The sequence below is a fragment of the Anomaloglossus baeobatrachus genome, chromosome 2, assembly GCF_048569485.1.
Source record: "Anomaloglossus baeobatrachus isolate aAnoBae1 chromosome 2, aAnoBae1.hap1, whole genome shotgun sequence".
In the NCBI taxonomy this organism is placed as follows: Eukaryota; Metazoa; Chordata; class Amphibia; order Anura; family Aromobatidae; genus Anomaloglossus; species Anomaloglossus baeobatrachus.
Window position 1 is genome coordinate 738,813,265 of NC_134354.1, and position 17,071 is coordinate 738,830,335.

Sequence of the window (17,071 nt, forward strand, 5' to 3'; positions counted from 1 at the left end):
GCTTCGATAATTGGCTCCTTGATCCACCGAGCCAGGGTTGATTTGGAAACCTGTGACCCTTTACGCTGGCCAGCGACAAGGACAAAGAGTGCATCCGAGCGGCGCAGGGGCGCCGTACGAGAAATGTAGAGTCTGAGTGCTCTCACCAAATCTAACAAGTGCAAATCCTTTTCACATTGGTGAACTGGATGAGGATAAAAAGAAGATAAGGAGATATCCTGATTGAGATGAAAGGAGGATACCACCTTAGGGAGAAAATCCGGAACCGGACGTAGAACCACCTTGTCCTGGTGAAACCCCAGGAAAGAGGCTTTGCACGACAATGCTGCTAGCTCAGACACTCTCCGAAGAGAAGTGACTGCTACTAGAAAAAAACCACTTTCTGCGAAAGTTGTGAGAGGGAAATATCTCTCATTGGCTCGAATGGTGGTTTCTGAAGAACCATCAGAACCCTGTTTAGATCCCAGGGTTCTAACGGCCGCTTGTAAGGAGGGACGATGTGACAAACCCCCTGCAGGAACGTGCGTACCTGTGGAAGCCTGGCTAGGCGCTTCTGGAAAAACACAGAGAGCGCTGAGACTTGTCCCTTAAGGGAGCCGAGCGACAAACCCTTTTCCAGTCCAGATTGAAAGAAGGACAGAAAAGTGGGCAAGGCAAAAGGCCAGGGAGAAAAAACCCTGAGCAGAGCACCACGACAGGAAAATTTTCCACGTCCTGTGGTAGATCTTGGCGGACGTTGGTTTCCTAGCCTGTCTCATAGTGGCAAAGACGTCTTGAGATAACCCTGAAGACGCTAGGGTCCAGGACTCAATGGCCACACAGTCAGGTTGAGGGCCGCAGAATTCAGATGGAAAAACGGCCCTTGAGACAGCAAGTCTGTTTGGTCTGGTAGTGTCCACGGTCGGCCGACCGTGAGATGCCACAGATCCGGGTACCACGACCACCTTGGCCAGTCTGGAGCGACGAGGATGGCGCGGCGGCAGTCGGTCCTGATCTTGCGTAACACTCTGGGCAACAGTGCCAGCGGAGGAAACACATAAGGGAGCTGAAACTGCGACCAATCCTGAACTAAGGCGTCTGCCGCCAGAGCTCTGGGATCTTGAGACCGTGCCATGAACATTGGTACCTTGTTGTTGTGCCGGGACGCCATGAGGTCGACGTCCGGCACCCCCCAGCAGCAACAGATCTCCTGAAACACGTCCGGGTGAAGGGACCATTCCCCTGCGTCCATGCCCTGGCAACTGAAATAATCTGCTTCCCAGTTTTCCACGCCTGGGATGTGAACTGCGGAAATGGTGGATGCCGTGGCTTCCACCCACATCAAAATCCGCCGGACTTCCTGGAAGGCTTGCCGGCTGCGTGTGTCGCCTTGGTGGTTGAAGTATGCCACCGCTGTGGAATTGTCCGACTGAATTCGGATCTGCTTGCCCTCCAGCCACTGCTGGAACGCTTTCTGGGTAAGATACACTGCCCGTATGTCCAGAACGTTGATCTGAAGCGAGGACTCTTGCTGGGTCCACGTACCCTGAGCCCTGTGGTGGAGAAAAACCGCTCCCCACCCTGACAGACTCGCGTCTGTCGTGACTACTTCCCAGGATGGGGGTAGGAAGGATATCCCCTTCGATAATGAAGTGGGAAGAAGCCACCACCGAAGGGAAGCTTTGGTCGCCTGAGAGAGGGAGACGGTCCTGTCGAGGGACGTCGGCTTCCTGTCCCATTTGCGTAGGATGTCCCATTGAAGGGGACGCAGGTGAAACTGCGCGAAAGGAACTGCCTCCATTGCTGCCACCATCTTCCCCAGGAAGTGCATGAGGCGCCTCAAGGGGTGTGACTGGCCTTGAAGGAGAGATTGTACCCCTTTCTGTAGTGACTACTGCTTGATCAGCGGAAGCTTCACTATCGCTGAGAGGGTATGAAACTCCATGCCAAGATATGTCAGCGATTGGGCCGGTGTCAGATTTGACTTTGTAAAATTGATGATCCACCCGACACCCTGGAGAGTCTCCAGGGAAGCGTCGAGGCTGCGTTGGCATGCCTCTTGAGAGGGTGCCTTGATCAGTATCCAAGTACGGGATCACCGAGTGACCCTGAGAGTGGAGGACCGCTACTACAGTAGCCATAACCTTGGTAAAAACCCGTGGGGCTGTTGCCAGGCCGAACGGCCGTGCCACGAATTGCAGGTGTTCATTTCCTATGGCGAAGCGCAAGAAGCGCTGGTGCTCTGGAGCAATCGGTACGTGGAGATAAGCATCTTTGATATCGATCGACGCAAGGAAATCTCCTTGGGACATTGAGGCGATGACGGAGCGGGGGGATTCCATCCTGAACCGTCTGGTTTTTACATGTTTGTTGAGCAGTTTCAGGTCCAGGACCGGGCGGAAAGACCCGTCCTCCTTTGGGACCGCAAACAAGTTGGAGTAAAAACCGTGGCTCAGTTGCTGAAGAGGAACCGGGATCACCACTCCTTCTGCCTTCAGAGTGCGCAGCGCCTGCAGAAGAGCCTCGGCTCGCTAGTGAGGCGGGGATGACCTTAAGAATCGAGTCGGGGGACGAGAGGTGAACTCTATCTTGTAACCGTGAGACAGAATGTCTCTCACCCAGCGGTCTTTTATTTGTGGCAGCCAGGTGTCGCAAAAGCGGGAAAGCCTGCCACCGACCGAGGATGCTACTAGAGGAGGTCGAAAGTCATGAGGAAGCCGCTTTGTTAGCGGCGCCTCCGGTGGCCTTTTAAGGACGTGACTTAGACCGCCATGCATCAGAGTTCCTTTGTACTTTCTGAGACCTTTTGGACGAGGAGAATTGGGACCTGCCCGCGCCCTGAAAGGACCGAAACCTCGACTGCCCTCTCCTCCGTTGGGGTATGTCCTGTTTGGACTGGGGTAAGGATGTATCCTTTCCCTTTGATTTCATCCAGACGCTCGCCAAACAGCCTGTCGCCAGAAATTGGCAAACTGGTTAAGCGCTTTTTTGGAAGCAGAATCTGCCTTCCATTCCCGTAGCCACAAGGCCCTGCGGAGTACCACCGAATTGGCGGCCGCGACCGCCGTACGGCTCGCAGAGTCCAGGACAGCAATAATAGCGTAAGACGCAATTGCCGAGGTCTGGGTGGTAATGGATGCCACTTGTGGCGCGGCCGTGCATGCGGCTGCTTTAATTTGTGCTTGACCTGCTGAGATAGCTTGTAGCGCCCATACAGCTGCGAATGCTGGGGCAAAAGAAGCTCCGATAGCTTCATAGATGGATTTCAACCAGAGCTCCATCTGCCTGTCAGTGGCATCCTTGAGCGAGGCCCCCTCGTCCACTGCAAGTATGGATCTAGCCGCCAGTCTGGATATTGGAGGATCCACTTTGGGACACTGAGTCCAACCTTTAACCACGTCAGGGGGAAAAGGATAACGTGTATCCTTAAGGCGCTTAGAAAAAACGCTTATCTGGACAAGCATGATGATTCTGGACTGCCTCTCTGAAATCAGAGTGGTCTAGAAACATACTCGGTGTAAGAAAGCTGACTCCTCCGCCGGAGGAGCTGAGGGAGAAATATCCAGCATTTGATCGATGGACGCAATAAGAACGTTCAGTATGGCGTCCCCGTCTGGAGTATTAAGATTGAGAGCGCCCTCAGGATCAGAATCCTGATCAGCTGTCTCCGCATTATCAACCAGAGATTCCCCCCGCTGAGACCCTGAACAATATGATGTCGAGGGAAATTCTAAGCGAGCCCGCTTAGTCGGTCTGGGGCTGGGGTCTAAGTCAGAACCCTCAGCCTGGGATGTATGATATACCCCGGGAGGACATTGTTGGTCCAACTGAGGGGGGCCAGGGAACAATGATTCAACAGAGTCCCTGTGCTGAGATACCGGCCTGGACTGCAAGGCTTCTAGTATCTTAGCCATAGTCTCAGAGTTTTGCAAACTCCGTCCCCCCCCTGGGCCCCTCTTAGCAGAGGCCCTGGTTGAAAAAGTGTCACAGGGGCCGAACATTGCACACAATGAGGGTCAATGGAACCTGCCGGCAGCTGGGTCGTACAAGCGACGCAGGCAGCATAATAAGCCTGTGTTTTTGGCACCCCTGCCTTTTGTGGGCGCCATGCTATTGTTTTCCCTGAGTAACACACTAGGGTATATAGCCAGGATGAACTGTGCTCATACAGTGTAAAATATATACTAAAAACAAATAATGTATCAGTACACTACAGCACCATGAGGCTAGTACCACAGGTGCTGCTTACCAGCCGCCTAAAGCGGTTATGAGGCCACCAGAGACCGTGTCTGGGTCTCTCAGGGATTGTCCCTCTCTGCAGCGTCGTAGGAGCTGACAGGAAATGGCTGCGGCGTCCTGACGAGAGGAGGGAGCCGTGGGCGTAGCCGAGGTGCTCACACTGTGCACAGTGAGGGGGGTGGAGTATGGAAATCATACTCCAGCCCTCAGTGCTGCTCTTCCGTGCAGCGTCCCGCCCTTCCCCTGCCTGTCAGGGCTGAGGGCGGGAGAAAGGGAAACTAGGCCGCAAGTCAAGCCGGGGACTCGAGTATAAGCGTGGCCGCCGTAAAAGCGCGGCCAACGCCGAAGTCCCCGGCGAACTACAAGTCCCAGCCGCGCCGCAGTTTCCCATGGCAGCGGCGGTTAGCCCCTACATATAAACACACTCAGCGACGCTGAGTGTGTAATGGCACAGTTTAACCCGGTCCCCCGGTGCACTAGCACACCCAGCAAAGCTGAGGTGTTGCCGTGCGCGGTCCCCACAGGGATACAGAGTACCTTCACGTAGCAGGGCCATGTCCCTGAACGATACTCAGCTCCTATCCAGCAGGCTCCACAGGAGTTGTGGATGAAGCACGGTCTCAGTGCCTGGAGACCGATAGGATCCCACTTCACCCAGAGCCCTGAGGGGGATGGGGAAGGAAAGCAGCATGTGGGCTCCAGCCTCCGTACCCGCAATGGATACCTCAACCTTAACAACACCGCCGACAAGAGTGGGGTGAGAAGGGAGCATGCTGGGGGCCCTATATGGGCCCACTTTTCTTCCAACCGACATAGTCAGCAGCTGCTGCTGACTAATCTGTGGAGCTGTGCTGTGCGTGTCTGACCTCCTTCGCACAAAGCAAAAAACTGAGGAGCCCGTGGGAGCACGGGGGGTGTATAGGCAGAAGGGGAGGGGCTTAACACTTTTGAGTGTAATACTTTGTGCGGCCTCCGGAGGCATAGCCTATACACCCAATTGTCTGGGTCTCCCAATAGAGCGACAAAGAAAAGTACGGCTTTCGGGTTACTCACTACTTAGCGAGTATTTCATTCGCACTGTTTAGGAGACTGGTAAACCTGCTGTCAGGTAGTTCTCCATAGTCATGAACTCTGTATAACCTGTCCCCACCACTGATTAGCAGCTTCCTATGTACATGTACACTGTGCATAGGCAGAGAACTGCCAATCAGTGGTGGGGACAGTGTTGCTGTGGGTTATACACAGCCCAGCAATTTGAGAACGTGTAGATCTGCAGAACACAGCGATTTTACCAAAACTGCAGCAAGCAGCCTAGTGACAAACTGCTGGAATTGGGGTCTCTGTCCCTACATTATGCTGCTTTCAGATGGGGTAGGAAACACCTGGTGACAGACTCCCTTTAAAGGGACTGTATCGTCAGAAAAAAAAAAAAAATTCAATACCTGAAAAAATGTAAAGTAATATTTTAATGTTTTGTTTAAATATTTTCTTTTTTTAATTGAGCAAAATGTAAAAAAAAATAAAAAGTTTAATATTTTCCACTGTTTCCACTGTTAAACACTAGGGGGAGCAGCTTCTGAAATCCTACAGAAATCCCACTATAGGAAAAAGCTCACGTTACAGCTTGCAGTAAAGTGGGCGGAGTCTGCTCTCCTGTGTGTGATTGCACGCCTCTCCCCTCCCAATCTGAGTGTTTATAAAGGATAACAGAGAATGACAGGTAGGGACACAGTGCACAGCCATTTTGTTGGTGACCAGAAATGTCTTAAGTGTCACCAAGGACAGCTGGAGTATCACCCAGGCTAGGATTAGATACACGGCTCAGCAGACAGCATCACCCAGGACAGGATTAGATACTGTCTGATGAGCTGTGTATCTAATCCTGTCCTGGGTGATACGGTCTGCTGAGCTGTGTATCTAATCCTGTCCTGGGTGATGCTGTGTGCACGGCCGTGTATCTAATCCTGTCCTGGGTGATGCGGTCTGCTGAGCTGTGTATCACACAAGAGAGGATTAGATACACGGCTCAGTAGATAGTATCAAACAGGAGAGGATAATACACAACCGTGCAGACAGTATCACACAGGCTAGGATTAGATACACGGCCGTGCAGACTGCATCACCCAGGACAGGATTAGATACACGGCCGTGCAGACTGCATCACCCAGGACAGGATTAGATACACGGCCGTGCAGACCGCATCACCCAGGACAGGATTAGATACACGGCCGTGCAGACCGCATCACCCAGGACAGGATTAGATACACGGCCGTGCACACAGCATCACCCAGGACAGGATTAGATACACGGCCGTGCACACAGCATCACCCAGGACAGGATTAGATACACAGCTCATCAGACAGCATCACCCAGGACAGGATTAGATACTGTCTGATGAGCTGTGTATCTAATCCTGTCCTGGGTGATACTGTCTGCTGAGCTGTGTATCTAATCCTGTCCTGGGTGATGCTGTCTGCTGAGCTGTGTATCTAATCCTGTCCTGGGTGATGCTGTCTGCTGAGCTGTGTATCACCCAAGAGAGTATTAGATACACGGCTCAGCAGATAGTATCAAACAGGAGAGGATAATACACAGCCGTGCAGACAGCATCAGCGGCGGTACTCGCATGCAGTGGGGCACGGGCACACACATACACAGCAGCGGCGAGCAGAGCGGTGGCTGGGGAGAGCGGAGGGAGGAAGTGTCATCGGAGACGGTAACGGCGGGGGGAGGGGCGGCGGTAGCAGTAACGGGGGCTGGGGAGAGCGGAGGGATGGGGTGTCAGCGGAGACGGTAACAGCGAGGGGGAGGGGCGGCACTAGCGGGGGCTGAGGAGAGCGAAGGGATGGGGTGTCAGCGGAGACGGGAACGGCGAGGGGCGGCACTAGCGGTAGCAGTAGCGGGGGGCTGGGGAGAGCGGAGGGAGGTGGTGTCATCGGTAACGGGGGCAGGGGAGGGGAGGCGGCCTGTACTCACACATCCCGGCGGTTGACAGGGGTGAAGTGGAGCAAACAGCATACGCTGTGAGCTCCACGATGATGGCGCTGAACTCCTCCCTCTGCTGTGATCTGGACAGCCCAGGGGGCGCGTCCAGGTCACAGCATACGCCCACTGTAACGTTAAACATAGGGTCGGATAGCGACCACTATACTCTATGCACAGGGGCTGCCATAAAGGAGTGTGTAACTGTCGTTACACACACAGCAAATCCAACATGGCCCCCAGTGCATACAGTAAAATTAGAATAACAGAAAAAGTAAATAAGCTACGATTTTCATTTTGTATTAGAAGAAGGGAATTTTGTTACTTACCGTAAATTCCTTTTCTTCTAGCTCTTATTGGGAGACCCAGACGATTGGGTGTATAGCACTGCCTCCGGAGGCCACACAAAGCAATTACACTAAAAAGTGTAAGGCCCCTCCCCTTCTGGCTATACACCCCCAGTGGGATCACTGGCTCACCAGTTTTAGTGCAAAAGCAAGAAGGAGGAAAGCCAATAACTGGTTTAAACAAATTCTCTCCGAGTAACATCGGAGAACTGAAAACCGTTCAACATGAACAACATGTGTACCCGCAAACAAACCAACAATCCCGAAGGACAACAGGGCGGGTGCTGGGTCTCCCAATAAGAGCTAGAAGAAAAGGAATTTACGGTAAGTAACAAAATTCCCTTCTTCTTCGGCGCTCTATTGGGAGACCCAGACGATTGGGAGGTCCAAAAGCTGTCCCTGGGTGGGTAAAGAAATACCTCATGTTAGAGCTGCAAGACAGCCCTCCCCTACGGGGAGGCAACTGCCGCCTGCAGGACTCTTCTACCTAGGCTGGCGTCCGCCGAAGCATAGGTATGCACCTGATAATGTTTGGTGAAAGTGTGCAGACTCGACCAGGTAGCTGCCTGGCACACCTGTTGAGCCGTAGCCTGGTGTCGTAATGCCCAGGATGCACCCACGGCTCTGGTAGAATGGGCCTTCAGCCCTGATGGAACCGGAAGCCCAGCAGAACGGTAGGCTTCAAGAATTGGTTCTTTGATCCATCGAGCCAGGGTGGCTTTAGAAGCCTGCGACCCTTTGCGCTTACCAGCGACAAGGACAAAGAGTGCATCCGAACGGCGCAAGGGCGCCGTGCGGGAAATGTAGATTCTGAGTGCTCTCACCAGATCTAACAAATGTAAATCCTTCTCATACCGATGAACTGCATGAGGACAAAACGAAGGCAAAGAGATATCCTGATTAAGATGAAAAGAGGATACCACCTTCGGGAGAAACTCCTGAATAGGACGCAGCACAACCTTGTCCTGGTGGAAGACCAGGAAGGGAGCCTTGGATGATAGTGCTGCCAGCTCAGACACTCTCCGAAGAGATGTGATCGCTACCAGAAAAGCCACTTTCTGTGATAGTCTAGAAAGTGAAACCTCCTTCAGAGGCTCGAAGGGCGGCTTCTGGAGGGCAACTAGTACCCTGTTCAGATCCCATGGATCTAACGGCCGCTTGTACGGGGGTACGATATGGCAAACCCCCTGTAGGAACGTGCGCACCTTAGGAAGGCGTGCCAAACGCCTCTGAAAAAAGACGGATAGCGCCGAGACCTGACCTTTAAGGGAGCCGAGCGACAAACCTTTTTCTAACCCAGATTGCAGGAAAGAAAGAAAGGTAGGCAATGCAAATGGCCAGGGAGACACTCCCTGAGCAGAGCACCAGGATAAAAATATCCTCCACGTTCTGTGGTAGATCTTAGCAGACGTGGGCTTCCTAGCCTGTCTCATGGTGGCAACGACCCCTTGGGACAATCCTGAAGACGTTAGGATCCAGGACTCAATGGCCACACAGTCAGGTTCAGGGCCGCAGAATTCCGATGGAAAAACGGCCCTTGGGACAGTAAGTCTGGTCGGTCTGGGAGTGCCCACGGTTGGCCGACCGTGAGCTGCCACAGATCCGGATACCACGCCCTCCTCGGCCAGTCTGGGGCGACAAGTATGACGCGGCTGCAATCGGATCTGATCTTGCGTAGCACTCTGGGCAGGAGTGCCAGAGGTGGAAACACATAAGGGAGCCGGAACTGCGACCAATCTTGCACTAGGGCGTCTGCCGCCAGCGCTCTTTGATCGCGAGACCGTGCCATGAAGGTTGGGACCTTGTTGTTGTGCCGTGACGCCATTAGGTCGACGTCCGGCACCCCCCAGCGGCGACAGATTTCCTGAAACACGTCTGGGTGAAGGGACCATTCCCCTGCGTCCATGCCCTGGCGACTGAGGAAGTCTGCTTCCCAGTTTTCTACGCCGGGGATGTGAACCGCGGATATGGTGGAGGCTGTGGCTTCCACCCACATCAGAATCCGCCGGACTTCCTGGAAGGCTTGCCGACTGCGTGTCCCCCCTTGGTGGTTGATGTATGCCACCGCTGTGGAGTTGTCCGACTGAATTCGGATCTGCCTTCCTTCCAGCCACTGCTGGAAGGCTAGTAGGGCAAGATACACTGCTCTGATTTCCAGAACATTGATCTGAAGGGTGGACTCCTGCTGAGACCACGTACCCTGAGCCCTGTGGTGGAGAAAGACTGCTCCCCACCCTGACAGACTCGCATCTGTCGTGACCACCGCCCAAGACGGTGGTAGGAAGGATCTTCCCTGTGATAATGAGGTGGGAAGAAGCCACCACTGCAGAGAGTCTTTGGCCGTCTGGGAAAGGGAGACCTTCCTGTCCAGGGATGTTGACTTCCCGTCCCATTGGCGGAGAATGTCCCATTGAAGTGGACGCAGATGAAACTGCGCAAACGGAACCGCCTCTATTGCCGCCACCATCTTCCCGAGGAAGTGCATGAGGCGTCTTAAGGAGTGCGGCTGACTTTGAAGGAGAGCCTGCACCCCAGTCTGTAGAGACCGCTGCTTGTCCAGCGGAAGCTTCACTATCGCTGAGAGAGTATGAAACTCCATGCCAAGATACGTTAGTGATTGGGTCGGTGACAGATTTGACTTTGGGAAGTTGATGATCCACCCGAACGCCTGGAGAGTCTCCAGTGCAACATTCAGGCTGAGTCGGCATGCCTCTTGAGAGGGTGCCTTGACCAGTAGATCGTCCAAGTAAGGGATCACAGAGTGTCCGTGAGAGTGCAAGACTGCTACCACTGCCGCCATGATCTTGGTGAACACCCGAGGGGCTGTCGCCAGACCAAATGGCAGAGCTACGAACTGAAGATGGTCGTCTCCTATCACGAAGCGTAGAAAGCATTGGTGCTCTGTAGCAATCGGCACGTGGAGATAAGCATCTTTTATGTCTATTGATGCTAGGAAATCTCCTTGAGACATAGAGGCAATGACTGAGCGGAGGGATTCCATCCGGAACCGCCTGGCGTTCACATGCTTGTTGAGCAGTTTTAGGTCCAGAACAGGACGGAAGGAGCCGTCCTTTTTTGGAACCACAAAGAGATTGGAGTAAAATCCTCGCCCCCGTTCGAGAGGGGGGACAGGGATCACGACTCCTTCTGCTCTTAGAGAGTCCACCGCCTGCAGCAGGGCATCTGCTCGGTTGGGGTGTGGGGAGGTTCTGAAGAACCGAAGTGGAGGCCGAGAACTGAACTCGATTCTGTACCCGCGAGACAGAATGTCTGTTACCCACCGGTCTTTGACCTGTGACAGCCAAATGTCGCAAAAGCGGGAGAGCCTGCCACCGACCGAGGATGCGGAGGGAGGAGGCCGAAAGTCATGAGGTAGCCGCTTTGGAAGCGGTTCCTCCATTTGCTTTCCTGGGGCGTGAGTGAGCCCGCCAGGAATCTGAGCTCCCTTGTTCTTTCTGAGTCCTTTTGGACGAGGAGAATTGGGCCTTGCCCGAGCCTCGAAAGGACCGAAACCTCGACTGTCACTTTTTCTGTTGAGGTTTACTTGCTCTGGGCTGTGGTAAGGAAGAGTCCTTACCCTTGGACTGTTTTATGATTTCAGCCAATGGCTCACCAAACAGTCTGTCTCTAGATAATGGCAAGCTGGTTAAGCATTTTTTGGAACCAGCATCTGCTTTCCAGTCCTTTAACCACAAGGCTCTGCGCAAAACCACAGAATTGGCGGACGCCATAGCGGTACGGCTCGTAGATTCTAGGACAGCATTCCACCTTTGGACACTGGGTCCAGCGTTTGGCCACCTCAGAGGGAAAAGGATAACGGGTATCCTTAGAACGTTTAGAGAAACGCTTGTCTGGATGAGCGTCGTGTTTCTGGATCGATTCTCTGAAATCAGAGTGGTCCAAAAAAGCACTTAATTTACGCTTGGGATATAGGAAATGGAACTTCTCCTGCTGTGCAGCTGCCTCCTCTGCAGAAGGGGCTGGGGGAGAAATATCCAACAGCCTATTAATTGCCGATATAAGGTCATTAACCATGGCGTCACCATCAGGGGCATCCAGATTGAGAGGGGCCTCAGGATTAGAATCCTGGTCACCGTCCTCAGTCTCATCACAGAGAGACTCTTGTCGCTGAGACCCTGAACAGTGTGAAGACGTGGAGGGTCTTTCCCAGCGAGCTCGCTTAGGCTGCCTGGGACTGTCATCTGAGTCAGAGACTTCAGCCTGTGATGCTTGAGACCCCCCTGAAGTACGGATTAGTTCCAACTGAGGGGGACCGGAGAGCATAGACACAGCAGTGTCCATGGCCTGAGCAACTGGCCTGGACTGCAAGGTCTCCAGGATTTTTGCCATAGTCACAGACATTTTATCAGCAAAAACTGCAAAGTCTGTCCCCGTCACCGGGGCAGGGTTCACAGGCGTCTCAGCCTGGGCTACCACCACATTAGGCTCTGGCTGACGAAGTGCCACTGGGACTGAACATTGCATACAATGTGAGTCTTTGGAGCCTGCCGGTAGATCAGCCCCACATGCAGTACAAACAGTGTACACAGCCTGTGCCTTGGCACCCTTGCGTTTTGCGGATGACATGTTGCTGCCTCCTCAGAGCAGTACAGGGTGTCCAGCCAAGAAGCGACCTTACAGTGCAAATATATATATATATGGTACCAAGAAAAAAGTACACTAATATAACACTGAGGCACAAGTGGGGCCAGCACTAAAGTGCAGCTTACCGCCCGCTTAGGAGCGGGTGTGTGGTCGCCGAAATCCCTTTAGTCTGGGTCTCCCAGAGCCTGCTGCCTTTCCCCAGCCAGACCGCATGTGTAATGGCTGCCGGCGTCCTTGTGGAGAGGGGGGGCGGGCCCTGGGCGTATACAGACGAAAAGCGGGAAGCCTGCTTCCCACTGTGCCTAGTGAGAGGGCTGGAGCATGTAAATAAAGCTCCAGCCCTCGGCGCTGCCTATTGAGCAGCGTCTCTCCCCTACCCTGATTGACAGGGTGGGGGCGGGAACGAAGCGGCGCTAGGCCGCAGAAGCCGGGGGCTAAAGTTAGAAGCGCCGCCGCCGTAAAAGCGCGGTCGGCGCAAAGTCCCCGGCGCACCACAAGTCGCAGCTGCGCCGCCGCTCCAGTAGCGGTCGGCGCAGTAGTTCCCAACATGTAACGTCACTCAGCAAAGCTGCAGTGACCTAACCCCAGCGCACAGCGCTACTGTCCCCGGCGCACTATAACGCTCAGCAAGCCTTGAGAGTGTCCGTGCCTGCCGGGGACACAGAGTACCTGAAAGTTGCAGGGCCTTGTCCCTGAACGGCACTCCCGCTCCAAATCCAGCAGGTTCTCTGGGTCTGTGGATGGAGCCCGGCCCCAGGGCTTGGGGGCCGGCAAGATCCCACTTCCACAGAGCCCTCCAGGGGATGTGGAAGGAAAACAGCATGTGCGCTCCAGCCTCTGTACCAGCAATAGGTACCTCAACCTTACAAGCACCACCGCGGGTGAGAAGGGAGCATGCTGGGGGCCCCATATGGGCCCTCTTTTCTTCCATCCGATATAGCCAGCAGCTACTGCTGACTACAAACAGTGGAGCTATGCGTGGATGTCTGACCTCCTTCGCACAAAGCAGAAAACTTGTGAGCCAGTGATCCCACTTGGGGTGTATAGCCAGAAGGGGAGGGGCCTTACACTTTTTAGTGTAATTGCTTTGTGTGGCCTCCGGAGGCAGGGCTATACACCCAATCGTCTGGGTCTCCCAATAGAGCGCCGAAGAAATACTTGATTTCAGAATCACTATTTTTAATACAAAAATAAAAAAACGCGATACAGTCCCTTTAAGTAGTGTGATTCTGGTGGACTGCCCATTTGGTTGGCCTCTAGGTTGTCCCCCTCAGACACACACAATCAATGCGAGCTTGGGATATGATGGGTTGCCATTGCCATCAGGAGCCTACTGAAGGCACCAGTCAACACCAATTTGTTGTTTTTACCGCACAGCGAACTCCAAAAAATCAAAGCCCAAAACACCCAAAAACAATGTTGGAACTGCATAATTGTCCCTATTTTACTGCACTTGGATTTTTTTTTCTGCTGCTTTTCATTAAATTCTACAAGAAAATTGACACTAAAAAATGGCCCATAAATAAAAAGCCCTCGTACTGGTTTGGCAATGGAGAAATAAACCAATTGATCTTAAAAGTAGGAAGGCTGGGGAAGGGGGGGGGGGGGACCCCGAAAATACAAAAATAAAAAAAAATTGCCTGCATCCTAAATGAGTAAAATATACTTTCAGAATTGATTTGCCAATATTAATCAAATTACATCTGATGGCAAATTATAAACTAACTCCAGTAATATAAAACTAATCATTGTAATCATAATGGTAAGTGGGTGATTGACGTCAGTGATTTATTATGAGATTTGCAGGAGAATCTAGTCAGCATGTGACCCACCAGTACAACGGTCACATTGCACACTGTCATGATTCAGCACTTTGCTCATACAGACTGTGGGCACATTGAGCAAAGTGCTGAATCATGACAGTGTGCAATGTGCCCACAGTCACTCTGAGCAAAGTGCTGAATCATGACAGTGTGCAATGTGCCCACAGTCACTCTGAGCAAAGTGCTGAATCATGACAGTGTGCAATGTGCCCACAGTCACTGAGCAAAATGCTGAATCGTGACAGTGAGAGAAGTGACTGAGCACATTGCATAGTCATTCAGCATTCTGCTTAGAGTGACTGCACCCTTTTCTTTTCAGCCAGAAAACACCCCTTTAAAAGGCAATTCTACATATTACAATCCTGATGGCATTCTATGGTAATATAGATTTATCATTTTACTTTCATCATATAAGGAAAAAAAACAAAAAAACAAAAAACTAAAACAAAAAGGATAATGAATGTTACCTTCTGGTATGTTAAAAGGAGTCTTGTAATTGAAATCTAAAGAAAAATCTGGTCCTTCACAAAGTCTGTGACAGGCAATAGGGAAAATGGGCTCGAGTAACACAAGACGGGCTTCAAAATAATCCTTTATAGCATCTTCTACCACTCTGGAGAGCCTGACAAGAGAGGATTTACACATTAAGGCGTAAATGTATGTCATCAGTTAATACTCAAGACCACAAAATGGCAACTAAATCGGTTTATTAAAAGGAACGGTACAAGATATAATCGTAGCTAAATATATCACATCCAGATGTAGTCAAAATATTACCATACAAGATGCCACTCCAATGGGCACAGAGCACATAGTGTGGGGAGTGCAACTTATCCAGCTAAATAAATACAGCAGTATTCTGACCGTCATGACTTGCACCATATCAAGTATGCATTTGTAGACCCCTTCAGCTCCTTGCCTGCCAAGGGAGTATGCCTCACTGAGACGGACATGGGATGGAATGGAATATATTATGAGACTCAGGGTGTCCCAAAATGGGAAAAAAAAAAAAAAAAAAAAGCACCAAAATTTGTGATTTCTGGCACAAAGTAAGTGATCTTAAAGGTGGTTCCAACTCTGGCACATTAGTCTTTGTAGTCTATTTTTTCAAAGTGGATCATGTGGTTTTAGAGGCTAAAAATGTAAGACTAACGGGGGCTTTACACGCAGCGATATCGCTAGCGAGCGTACCCGCCCCCGTCGTTTGTGCGCCACGGGCAAATCGCTGCCCGTGGTGCACAATATCGTTAGGAGCCGTCACACAGACTCACCTGCCTAGCAACGTCGCTGTGGCCGGCGAACCGCCACAAAGCGGCCGCCCAATGGAAGCGGAGGGGTGGAGATGAGAGGCAGTAATGTCCCGCCCACCTCCGTCCTCATTGCCGGCGGCCGCAGGTAAGCTGTAGTTCGTCGTTCCCGCGGTGTCACACGTAGCGATGTGTGCTGCCTTGGGAACGACAAACGAAGGGAATTTTGTTTACTTACCGTAAATTCCTTTTCTTCTAGCTCCTATTGGGAGACCCAGACAATTGGGTGTATAGCTTCTGCCTCCGGAGGCCACACAAAGTATTACACTTTAAAAAGTGTAACCCCTCCCCTCTGCCTATACACCCTCCCGTGCATCACGGGCGCCTCAGTTTTGGTGCAAAAGCAGGAAGGAGGAAACTTATAAATTGGTCTAAGGTAAATTCAATCCGAAGGATGTTCGGAGAACTAAAACCATGAACCAAAGGAACAATTCAACATGAACAACATGTGTACACAAAAGAACAAACAGCCCGAAGGGAACAGGGGCAGGTGCTGGGTCTCCCAATAGGAGCTAGAAGAAAAGGAATTTACGGTAAGTAAACAAAATTCCCTTCTTCTTTGTCGCTCCATTGGGAGACCCAGACAATTGGGACGTCCAAAAGCAGTCCCTGGGTTGGTAAAAGAATACCCCGATAAAAGGAGCCGAAAACGGCCCCCTCTTACAGGTGGGCAACCGCCGCCTGAAGGACTCGCCTACCTAGACTGGCATCTGCCGAGGCATAGGTATGCACCTGATAGTGTTTCGTGAAAGTGTGCAGACTAGACCAGGTAGCCGCCTGACACACCTGCTGAGCCGTAGCCCGGTGCCGCAATGCCCAGGACGCACCCACGGCTCTGCTAGAATGGGCTTTCAGTCCTGAAGGAATCGGAAGCCCAGAAGAACGGTAGACTTCAAAAACCGGTTTCTTGATCCACCGAGCCAAGGTTGACTTGGAAGCCTGCGACCCCTTATGCTGGCCAGCGACAAGGACAAAGAGCGCATCAGAACGGCGCAGTGGCGCCGTGCGAGACACGTAGATCCGGAGTGCTCTCACTAGATCTAGCAAGTGCAAATACTTTTCACATTGGTGAACTAGATGAGGGCAAAATGAAGGTAAGGAGATATCCTGATTGAGATGAAAAGGGGATACCACCTTAGGGAGGAATTCCGGGACCGGATGCAGAACCACCTTATCCTGGTGAAAAACCAGGAAGGGGGCTTTGCATGACAGCGCTGCAAGCTCCGACACTCTACGGAGCGATGTAACTGCCACTAGAAAAGCCACCTTCTGCGAAAGACGTGATAGAGAGACATCCCGCAGCGGCTCGAAAGGAGGTTTCTGAAGAGCCCTTAGAAACCTGTTAAGATCCCAGGGTTACAGCGGCCGCTTGTAAGGTGGGACTATGTGGCAAACTCCCTGCAGGAACGTGCGGACCTGCGGAAGGCTGGCCAGACGCTTTTGAAAAAACACGGAAAGCGCCGATACTTGTCCCTTGAGAGAGCCGAGAGACAAACCCTTGTCCATTCCGGATTGAAGGAAGGAAAGAAAAGTGGGTAAGGCAAAGGGCCAGGGGGTAAAACCCTTATCAGAGCACCAGGCTAAGAAGATCCTCCAAGCCCTGTGATAGATCTTGGCGGACGTTGGTTTCCTGGCCTGTCTCATAGTGGCAATAACATCTTGAGATAACCCTGAGGACGCTAGGAGCCAGGACTCAATGGCCACACAGTCAGGTTGAGGGCCGCAGAATTCAGATGGAAAAATGGCCCTTGAGACAGCAAGTCTGGTCGGTCTGGGAGTGCCCACGGTT

At 52.2% G+C, this 17,071-nt stretch overlaps 1 protein-coding gene across 2 annotated transcripts in view; it reads right to left on the reverse strand.

Annotated features, from left to right (window-relative positions):
- Nucleotides 1-17,071, reverse strand: part of MPHOSPH8 (M-phase phosphoprotein 8) — a 150,332-nt gene that overhangs the window by 10,739 nt on the left and 122,522 nt on the right. For both annotated transcript variants that reach the window (XM_075337410.1, XM_075337409.1), the window contains exon 11: nucleotides 14,443-14,597. In XM_075337410.1, coding sequence (XP_075193525.1) covers nucleotides 14,443-14,597 — 155 coding nt within the window. The remainder of the gene's footprint in view (nucleotides 1-14,442; nucleotides 14,598-17,071) is intronic.